Raw genomic sequence first — 12,138 nt, forward strand, 5'->3', positions numbered from 1 at the left:
TGCTCTCACTGGTAATGCTGATTAACCGTGTTTCTCTATAGGTGCAGGGAATAAATTAGCAAATGGATCAAAAACTGTGGCATTGCAATATCAAAATATTTCCTCTGGAATACTTGCTTTTATGCTTAAGACACACATGTCTGTAGTTGAATGCAGGATTCCTTTGTGTTAACATAAATAAGATGAAATGTGATTTTTTTTTTATCTAGAAATGTTATGGTTTTTGTTTGCGTGTTTGTTTGTTATCAGTAGTATTTTCACATATCATCAGTATCACCAGATGTCAAGGTTATTTCTATAGCGCTTTTCACAATGGACATTGTCTTAAAGCAGCTTTACAGAAATAATGAATAAGAATGGAGACATTATATATATGAAAAAGAAAAAATGATGCTTGTAGATTTTAATATTTTTTTTATTTATAGGGATTTAGATGCCATTTTGCCCATCATATTTTTCTTGGTGTTTAGTTCAGGTTTAAACAGAATAATATAACATTTAGGAGTAAATATACAGAACAGCAGAGCAAAACTGGAGGCCAAAATGGCAAAGATCTCCACAGCTACAGTGAATTTTCCAGGAGAGCTGACATAAGCTGGAATAAAGGTGATCCACACTGCACAGAATATGAGTATACTGAATGTGATGAATTTTGCTTCATTAAAATTATCAGGCAGCTTTCTAGCTAGAAAAGCCAAAACAAAGCATAAGAAAGCCAGAACTCCAATATAACCCAGCACGGCCCAGAAACCTATAGCTGAGCCCAAGTTACATTCTAATATGATCTTTTCCTTGAAGTAGTTCATGTTCATGTAGGGGAAAGGAGGAGAAATTGTTAACCAAAGTACACAAATAAGGACCTGTATAATTGTAAAAGCAACTACACTGAGTCTCTGCTGTAGAGGCCCAAACCATTTCATGACATTGCTGCCTGGAAGTGTAGCTCTGAAGGCCATTAACACCACTACAGTTTTCCCCAGAACACAGGAGATACAGAGTACAAATGTGATCCCAAAAGCTGTGTGGCGCAGCATACAGGACCACTTAGAGGGCCGTCCAATAAATGTAAGTGAACAGAGGAAACACAGAGTCAGTGAGAAGAGCAGCAGGAAGCTCAGCTCAGAATTGTTGGCCCTAACTATAGGAGTGTCCTTTTTTAGTAGAAATAAAACAGCCACTAACACAGTCAATGCAGCTCCAAGTAGTGAAAAAAATATCAGTATTATCCCCATAACCTCTGTAAATGAGAGAAACTCTATAACTTTTAACACACATTTATCTCTTTCAGCATTAGACCAATATTCTCCTGGACACTGCTCACAGTTATTTGAATCTGAAAAATAATCGTGATTGTCATTAGGAAGGAGAAAACGTTTTTTTTGACGTTTTATTTGCTGATGCTTTTTTTCAGGAACTGAATCCTGAATAATAGGAGAAAGAAACAAATTGTATGACTAACAAATTGTCTTTGAATTTTTGTAATGTTAAAGTTACCTGTGTGGTTACTGATCTCTCCCTCTGCACATGGCATACAATCATAACAGCAGACAGGCCTTCCTTTCTGTGCAGCTTTCCTGGTTCCTGGAGGACAGCTTTCACTGCACACAGACCTCGGCTTCTAATGTTAGCAATATAATATAGGTGCAGTTAACTCTATTGAAATGCAATTTATAGCTTTAATAGTAGATTCTTTATGGCAGATTTGTAGCACAAATTCTCAACGTATTATTGACTATATTTAATGAAAACTTAACCAGCGTTGCCTGTACCTCTGTTTTTCCTCCAGCCCAACTTATATTGTTAGAATTTAGGACAAATTGTTGTCCACTTGGCAGAGAGGCATCATAATACCCCACAACCATAAACTGCACTTCTCCATCAAAGCCTCGTTGCCAGTTTACTACGTCATATTTTGCAGCGGTTGCCCCAGTGCTGTCAAACCAAATCTGTTCTCCTGCTTTGGTTATAAAGTTTACTTTTTTTAGTGAATCAACAACCTTGGAAGAAAAAAAAAGCAATTGCAATCATTGATTGATGTGTAATATCTTACTTGGGTTGTTTTTTTTTTTTATTTTATTACCTGCATTGATGGTATTGTCTTCCCATTTCCACACTTCTGGTTTTCTGTGCATCTCAATAGGCCGTGTAGAGAATGTGCCACCGCATAAATTGCACTGTAAATGTTATTTGCGTATCTCAATTCTGATATATCTTCATTGTAGTTTTTAAAGGGAAGGATTTCTTCATATTTGCTACAGTTGTTTTCAGTATGAGAAATCTCTCCCTTTGGGTTCAAACAAGGGAAATCTGTTTGCCAAAACTCTTTTACAACATAGTCAGCAAAACCAGCAATGTTCAATTTTCCCACATCGAATCCTAGTGATCCAATCAGTACATTGTAACTTGTTGGCGTTACTAGATTAACTGCAGTAATCCATGCCTCGACACCAATCATCTGGTAGCCAGTGACGTTCTTCAGAATAAGTTCTTCTACTAAAACATTCATCTCAACGTGACCAAGAAATACAATAATTACTTTAGCTGTGCCTTTTGTAATGGTGTCGACCACTTTCATTAGTTTGGCAGGATCTGACCGATCAAACTTCTCTGAGTACTCAACACATATTCCCTCTTCTTTGGCTGCATTCAGAAAAATGGCCATTCCGTTGTTTCCATAGTCATTATCACTGTTTACAGCTCCCACCCAAGACCAGCCAAAGTGCTTCACCAAGTATACCAAAGCTCTACTCTGGTAGTAATCACTCGCTATGGTCCTGAAGAAAGAGGGGTACTCTTTTCTGTCGCTCAAACATTCACATGTGGCCCCATGGCTTATCTGAGTAAAGAGAGATCATTTAGTGAAAATGCATTTTGCAGAATATAAATATAAATTCCAAAAGCATACTTTAACTAGAACCTATGCATCATTTATATCTGTTATTGTGTAAGAGAAAAAAGTGAGAAAAAAATTACCTAAAGAACAACAATATATAAGACTATTCTTAATAATGGTAATGCTAAGAGGCATTAATAGACACATATGCTAAATGTTTGCAAAAATATACTTTATATTTCTACCTTTTTGGATTTGGGAAATAAATGAACTCAGAAATATGGTTACTTGGCACAACTTTTACTCTCCCAGAGTTTATTTACAATTAGTAATTACAATATTTGATTCTTACCACTGGTATTTGAAAAGGTCCTGTTGTTTTTGTGAGTACTACAGTAGGAGAAGATTCAGATTCCCCAATGATGGCTTGCACTGCTGCTTGTACAGAGCAGGCCTCTTCTCCCATTATATCCTGACCATTCATCAACGCCATGGCTGCTTTCATAGATAATAAACTTGAGCCACAATTGTCATAAATCATGTAACCAATTGTGATATTTGGGAGCAAGTTGTTGTTCCTGTTGATTTCCTCAATTACAAAAGTCATGGTCTGAGCAAATCGAAATTCTCTAAGGTTGAAGCTGTGGGAAAAAAGTTAAAAGAAAACAATAGAATTAAAATTCATTTTTGAGTAAAATCTAAAATACACAGTTTTTTTCTTTCGCTACCAAATTAATAACTTGAATGTTGCAACCGTAACAAACCTAGTGCAGATTAAAGGTTCAGGTTTTTCAGTGTATGAAAGTGATGGAAGTTTTGCATCACCATGTATTGAAAATAAACCTCCGATTATCACGTCTCCATCTTTGAATAGCAGAGGATATGCTGGGTTGTCCAGAATATGGCAGTTTTTCCCATTTGCCTGGCCGAAATAAAGGAACAGTACAAAGAAAAACATCACAAACTTAGTCCACAGCCTTATCTTAATAAATCTCCAACAGATGTAGCAGTCATATTTTTATAGACTTGTAGAACTGTTTGCAATATGACCAATATATCTGGACAAATCAGAAACCCTAAGCCTTGTGATGTCATTATGATATTGTGTTGCAAAGATTCTGCAGGTTTTATTACTCTTTTTTCAATTCAGATTATTTTTCACTGCTAATGTAGATTTGTGGACAAATTGCATATTAATGGCTGACAAATGATTGAGTTTGTCAACAAATAGTTTATTGAACTGTTCAATAAACACTGTTCTTGAAAGACCTGTCTAACCCATTACTCTAAAGTCCACCATAGGTTTAAATTTGTTTGGAGATGTGGAGATTGTGAAGACCAGGAATATCAGGATTTTTTTTTTCGTGCCATTGTTTATTTAGGTTTGTATTTTAGAGTTTTTAATATTGTCTATTAATAAAAGTGCTATATATAAAAAACTGAATTTAATTAAAAATGTTTTATTATTATATAAAGGGTATACATTAGAATAACTTTTATGATTTGCAGTCTTCTCTAAGACGACAAGTGAAGTCAAACTATACATGCAAAATGTAAAAAAATGATAAGTGTATTGACACAGCAGGAAGGTGATAGGGGTATAAAACCATGTAAAAAAAAAAAGGAAGTAGAATTAGTATTATTTTTCTAAAAGCCTGGTAGACCTCTGAAGACCTCTAGCTTGAGGTCTACAAGACAATCCTTCTGCAGAGCTCCCTTTAGAGGTCAATGTGGTTGTCTGTCTCAAAGAGCTTTACAGTAGGCAGAGGCCAACACAATAGCCTTCTTAGTGAAGCTCCCTCTAGTGGCTAACAAGTCAACCTCCCCTTAAGATATTATGCCAGAAGCCCACAGTGTTCCCCTGCAGAGGTTCCTCCAACGGCCAACAAGATGGCCTCTCCTGCCATAGGCAGATATGGTGGTCTCCCAACCCCTGTTTACGCCTGAGGTTGACAATACAGCTTATCAAGCTGACCCACTGAGTTTGTCCCAGCTCTGCTTTCAGACCCCAATGACCCTGTGCCCAAATCACTGCCTTACACTACATTACACCATGTATTAGGTATCTCAAATCCCATTCGCTATAATTCTTGGTCAGTCTACTTCAGGCCTGGGGATATCAATAACACAGACATGCATGAAACATATGCAAAGATTATTGGCAGAAAGACCTCCTTGATTACTGATGAGAATATGGAGATACATATCAATACTGTTCTTGTACTGTTTTTGGTACATTCATAAGAATTCATCATAAAGATATGACAGTTGCAACATGACAATATGCAAGGCAAGATAAAAGGAAAGAAGTCTCACAAACTAGTTAGGAACAGCAAACTGCTCCTGGTGTAATTGAATCGGAATATTACCTAATAGAAAGTAATGCAGCCAATATCTGCCTAAAGACCCGGGGATATGTGTTTATGCTTTTTTCTTTTGGCTTTATGTCATGTTTCCACTGATGTTTTTGGTTCTGTCCTTTACGTAACCGTAATGCCATGTTTTGAGTAGTGGGCAAGTATAAAACTAAGGATTTCTGAAATTAGATGAATGAAGATTTTTAGGTTGTGATAAGATTGCATGGAGTAGCTTTCATGGCTTTTAGTCTGTTATATTTGTTGTTAGGCCTTCATCACAGAGTGACCAAAACACACATTCCTATATAAGGGTCATAAAAATGCAACTATGAAAATGAAAGTATCATCTATTGTGTTCCTTTTACAATTGTTTCTGTAATTATGTTCAATTATATACATTTTATCTTTCTTATTACCAATGATTGCAAAAGCATTTGTAATATGACCCAGACCCAGACCTGATTTGACTGGACATTGCATCATGCACTGTTTTTGCTGTGTCACTGTTGTTCAGAGAAAATGTCATTCCCTACAGATGCAGAACGAAGCACTGATCATGTTGCAGATAGCAGGGGGTTAATTAATGTGATTGTTATTTGCGATTGTAATGTTTGCTGGGCCAATATTAGACTGTTTTCCAAGAGAGTGGAAATGATTCTGTTTTGTCAACTAGTTCTCAAGTTCAAACATGTCACCTGATAATTCCCTATAGACTTTCTTTGTTTCTGTCACATGCTCCCATCTGCACTACCTCCCTAAAGTCCTGCGTCTAAAGCACAATAACCTTTATTCATGTTTCTCTGGTTTTATACAGAAATTAATAGGTAAAAGTCAAATATTCTAATATTAAACATTGTGTAAATTAAATAGTTAAGCTTCATACTGATGATTTGTATGTAAGATCAATTCTAAGGTGTCATATTTCGAACAATACTGATAAATAGCAGTTTCTTGAGGCAATAGACAGTAAATTAAATACCTGGCATCTCAATGATGAACAGAATGAAGCAATAAATAATAAACAAGCCCTTAAATAAACAACTTTTTTTTATTTTTACATAAAATATATCCCTATCTGCATAAGGTGTGTAAGGCCCACATACAACTTTCAGGTTTATATCTGCCATAATTTCTACATTTTCATTGACCTTTGCTGAGCCTATACAAGCCCTCAAATAGTATTTGCAATTTCTCTTTGATTCATTTATAGATACATAACTTTTAGAATTTAGAACTTCTAAATTTAGAATTGTATTGTAATTCTCAATTGTTTATTTGAATTCAGATTTTACTTGTCACATACCCACTAATACAGAGTACAACATGTAGTGAAATGCTTTTTACAACTATCCAACATGTAAACATGAAAACTAGAAATAGAATATTAAAATAAAATAAAATGATAAAGTGTATTGAAAGTATAACGTTTATATATATAAATATATATAGATAGTTATTTATTTATATACTCACACACACACACACACACACACACACACACACACACACACACACACACAAAATCTCTATATATATATTTATTTATTTATTAATAAGAAATAATATATTTAATTATTATAAATATTCTAAATAATAATATAATATATATATAAGTTTTCCCTATTAAGTGTGTCAGGCCCACATCAGTGAAGCAGGTATATTATCTCTTGTTGCTAGAAACAAAGGCCCTATTTCAAGGCCCATAATATATTTGACTACCATTTAATACTGGCAGTGGTCCATGTGCTCCAGTTTTGATAAGGTTGACTTTGAGAGCCTCTGGCCAAAATATTGATCTAACTGCCCATCTCTGGCTACTTTAACATGGGACCAGGTTCATTTTGTTTTGGACCATTTGTGTCTGAGGCAATGAAATATCACAAGAAATTCTGTTCTGTGACTAATTAAATCCTCAAACCTGTAAAAAAAAATATGACAGGTTTCTGTGCATATGGTATATTTAAATATTAAAAGGAATAGATTCATCTGTATAGATTATATAGGGTTTGTGCAAGATCTAATGATTCATAATACTAGATGAATATAGTTTGGTGACACATTTTAAGTATCAGGACTTAAAAGTGAAGTTCAACCTTCATGATTAAGAGCACTAAATAACCTCATTAATGCCATCTTTAAGAATTTCTTATATAATTGTGATTCGCTCAGAAAAGTGTGCACATACTGGGCCATGATATAAATGAGTGAAGGCTACCCTGTTATTAGGACTAGATATTATTACATTTTTTTTATTCATTTTTAAGTACCAAATGCAATTTGTGTTTAATTTTGTACTGATTTTTTTCCTTTTCTTATATGGTGCACAATATTATGAATATGAGATGTTTATAATAAAAGATATGCTAATTTTGGGGAATTCTGTTGTTGGATCCTAAATGTAAATGCAGCAAATTAATAATAAAGGCTGACCACATAGAAGTTGAAAATTATAACATTATTTAATAAAATGTTATGGATATAAACTTTTTTAAGCTCAATTCAATACCAATGCTTTTCCAACTTGTTTTAACCTGCCCTGATGAAACGGCTGTTTATTTTTCTAATCATGTTTTGACCGAAAAGAATAATCCTTTGTGTATCACCTGTTATCTTTAGCACTATGCTAATCACACAGAGCAGCTAATTAATTTTAAAACGACATCCATAATGACACAAGGCCTTGTTTGATTTACTGAGTTGGAAACAGTTACCTGTTGGCACATGTCTAACAAGTTGCACCACACCTGACACCTCCCCTCAGGACAGGGCAGAATTGATCAGTAGAAGATGCCACTTTTCTGCTGAAACTCCCTCAGCAGTTTCCTATTTCAATTAAAACATGTCCTTAGGCAAGTATTAATTAAAAACAGAAACAAAGGCAGAAAACAGGAGTCTTGTTTGGCTTCAGCTCAGTAACAACAGAACTCATCTCTCAGGATTTGACTGATTTGTTTTTGTCAGTCTGGAACTGTCACTTGTACCCTAAAGACAAAAAGCTATATTTTCTTTGGTTCATGCTAATTAAATTGAATGCAAAAACAAATTTGAAAAACATTAACACTCTTGCATCAGTCGTGCATCAAATAAATTTACTGCTTCATGATGACCTTTTGATAAAGTACAAGAATATGCTTTGCTCAATATATATAATCTACTGGTTTAGATTAATAGAATAAAATAAAATTATATGTTAGATCATTAACCACAGCAATTCTTTCTGTGGATCACTTTATGTAAACGGATCACTGTGCAATGTGGACATAATAGTTTTCCAATAGTTAACAGTTGTCCATCATTATCGGCTAAAGCTTTTAACAATGGTCATTGTCCCAAAGCAACCTAGTGAACCATTGTTGATTTATTCATTGATAGAGACTTCAAACACTGTTGTACATCGCTCTGGATAAGGGCATCTGCTACGTGCATAAAGCAGCTTTACAGAGATAAAGAGGTTATACAGTTGGAAAGTTATAGTGCTTCGAAGTTTCAGGGATATAAAATCATAACAAAGATATCTGACATAATTGATATTACTTATAACAAACTAGTGTGAGAGCAAGCAATTTTACCGAAACAAATGAAAGCTCTACATTTCATGTTTTTGCATTATTGATATACAGTATGCATGTCCCATATTAGTCAGAAATGAAGAAGAAATGGATATAAATGAATGCTGCTTTCTGCTGTACACTATGTGTGACTGTTAAACCTAAGCAGGAAGCTGGAATTAGAAATGTACTGAACATACAGTACACACATCTCTGGGCTACTGAACATAAGATTGGGGGTTCAAACCCTGGTATTGCCAAGCTGCCACTCTTTGGGGCGTTGAGCAAGACCCTTAGCCCTTTGTGCTCCAGAGGTGCAGTATCATAACTGACCCTGTGATCTGTCCCCAGCTTCCAAACATCACTGGAATATGAGGGGAAAGAATTTCACTGTGCTGTAAAGTACATGTGACAAGCATAAATCACCTTTCTTTCTTTCTTTCTTTCTTTCTTTCTTTCTTTCTTTCTTTCTTTCTTTCTTTCTTTCTTTCTTTCTTATGAAAACATTCATTAAAAATGTTACAAGGTAATATGTCATATTTAGGTCACTTTTTTACTGAAACAGAAAATTCATATAATAATAATAATAATAATAATAATAATAATAATATCAAAGTTAAACATAAAATATCAGACTAATGTTTATTATCTAATGCACATCATTAGACAAGCTTCTACCCATTATGGGGAATAAACATTAAGGCCCTCTACTGCTATAACATTGCCAGCAAACTTAATACAGGTGATTAGCAAGATGTACACTATGGATCACACAATTATCATTACAATTAATAAAATAATAATAATAATAACAAAAGCAACACGATTTCTCACTTCTCACTGCCTGAGTTAGTAGTTATAATAGCAATACCATTCCTTTTACAAAAATAGATTTGTTCATTTACAAACTGCAAAGTATTTTCTCAATTCTTAAATCTATGAACACACAATTCACTGATTTCTTTTACCTTTTTTGTCCCACATTCATGATTATTGCATAGTATTGTATATTTTGCTTGTAGATCACCTGACCCTGCTCTGTTTTTTTTTTTTTTTTTACTATTGTGTTTTTTTCCTCACTTCTTTTTTTTTTGTATTATTCTTCCTTGGACATAATAAAGAACTCTTTTACCTGCATTTCTATTCATCTGCATCTTCATTATGTGATAAATAATAATGTTTATATATAATAGTACAACTCCAATTATTAAAGTATTGACACTGTGTTAAATGTAAATAAAGCAGAATGTAATTATATGCAAATCTCATAAACCGATATTGTTTTCAGTCTAGAACATAGCAAACATATCAACTGTTTAAAATGAGGAATTCTCCATTTTTAGGAAAATATATGGTAATTTTTAATTTAATAGCTGCAACAGTCTCAGGAAAACTTTGGGAAGTGGCAACAAAATGCTGTAAAAGAAAGTGCTACTAATAAAAACAGCTGGAAACACATTTTGTAACTAATTAGCGTAATTGGCAACAGATCAGTAACATGATTGGGTATAAAAAGGAATATTAGAGAGGTAGAGACTCTCATAAGTAAAGATGGGTTCAGGTTCTCCAATCTTTATCAATCATTACATTTTTTTACACAAATATCTGTACTTTCTACATCTTACATTTGCAAACCAGGTTTATTACTTTAGCTTCAATCTATTTGGTGACATTATCAATATTTTTCTTCTCGTCGTGTGCCAAAGGCTAACCTACAAAGCAAACAACAAGCAAGTCAGAAGACAGCAAGATGAGACAGATGGGGTCAGTGATGTAAACATGACTGAGAAAAGAGAGATTTCTGATCACCTGATCATCATTATCTTTTCTCTGCTTGTGTTCTATATGTTGGATGTTCAGCCTGAATACATTCATTAGGTAACACATTTTTTATTAGTTTTGTATTCATATATTAATATGATGTGAGGTTAATTTACCAGCGTGACACTAAAACAAAAAGTAGTGATGACTACATTTTACTGAAGTACATGTCAGATCACAAACTTCTTTAACTTGAGTGAAAAAGTGTAGTCAGTACTTCAACTTTTACCAGAATCTTTTAAAACATGAGTATCTGTACTTCTACTTAAGTGAAGGATGTGTGTACTTTCACCAGCTCTAGTATTGTTGCATTACTACCTATGTGCTGGCCGAAAGGCTCCATCAATGCTTAAAGGTATACACAGGTTTCAGAGCAACATATGCTTCCAACCAGTTAACATCTTTTCACGGAAGGCCTCGCATATTACAGCAAGACAATGCTAAACCGAATACTGCATCTATCACAGCCGCATGGCTTAGTAGTAGAAGAGTTTGGGTGCTAAACTTACCTGCCTGCAGTCCACGTGCATTATGAAAAATACAACAAAAAAAAGACCCAGGACTGTTAAGAAGCTAGAATCCTGAATTAAACACGATTGGGACAACATTTTTCTGCCCAGGGCCTTGATCTATAGAAACTGTTGTTAAAAGAAGAGGTGATGCAACACAATGGTAAGACATGTTGCAACAATGGGTTTATTTTCCAAGAAATCTGACTAGCATGCAACAGAGTACAATGTACTGTGCATACTTTCAGTTCTTTTTTTTTTTTAGCTGCAGTAGATCTTCTGTAGTATATCTAGTGTTCTTTGTATTCTATCTGACATATGCAGGCAAAAGAAATGACACACACACACACACACACACACACACACACACACACACACACACACACACACACACACAAACACATGTTTTGGGTCACATGGTTTTGGCTTCACAGCTTGTAACTGAAAGACCATGAAACAGAGTACTTGCAGATGCTACTGGTGCTAGTAAAACATTTTTGTCATTTCAGAAATATGTAGAAGGAAGTTGTTCAGCAGCCAGTGTCTAGTGTCTAGTGTACTTCAGAGCCTTCAGAGCAAGAATGTTTATAGTTTGGATTTATACTGATAAATGACACCTTTCATTACTGACATGATTTAAAGCAGGGATTAGAATTTAGCTTTCAAACATGCAGCACTTGATTTCAGGTGTATTTGTACTTCTTAAAATGTGTTCTAAGTTTGTCAAACCTATAAAGAGTACTTGAAAACCATACTTGAGTAGAAGTATAGATACCTTACTGCAAACATACTCCATTAAAATTTAAAAGTCACTAATTCCAATATGACTTAAAGTAAAGTCTTTGAGTATCTGATTTGAACAGTACTTGTCGTATTGAACGTAGACTCAAAGATGTACTAGTCCCTGACACCAAGACACATGTTAGTGAAAACCAAAAAAACAGTTGATTTGATGCTGCATTTACCATCAACACAACAACCTCTTTAACGTGCCAGAATAAAACAAAGATCAAACAAGTCGGGCAAAAAAGGACAAAGATGAAAGGCAATTTTCACTTAATAAATAAAAT

General features: G+C 34.4%; 1 protein-coding gene across 1 annotated transcript; it reads right to left on the reverse strand.

Annotated features, from left to right (window-relative positions):
• Window positions 1–419: 419 nt before the first annotated feature.
• Window positions 420–7,990, reverse strand: LOC124395759 (extracellular calcium-sensing receptor-like). Its single transcript, XM_046864572.1, has 6 exons — window positions 7,902–7,990; window positions 3,186–3,474; window positions 2,081–2,836; window positions 1,770–1,997; window positions 1,495–1,618; window positions 420–1,333 (listed from the first exon to the last, which is right to left on the reverse strand). Exons 2-6 carry the CDS (start codon window positions 3,438–3,440, stop codon window positions 420–422), a joined length of 2,277 nt encoding a protein of 758 aa, XP_046720528.1. The 5' UTR covers window positions 3,441–3,474; window positions 7,902–7,990.
• Between the last annotated feature and the right edge of the window lie 4,148 nt (window positions 7,991–12,138).

This window comes from Silurus meridionalis, chromosome 13 (genome assembly GCF_014805685.1).
Source record: "Silurus meridionalis isolate SWU-2019-XX chromosome 13, ASM1480568v1, whole genome shotgun sequence".
Taxonomy (NCBI): domain Eukaryota; kingdom Metazoa; phylum Chordata; class Actinopteri; order Siluriformes; family Siluridae; genus Silurus; species Silurus meridionalis.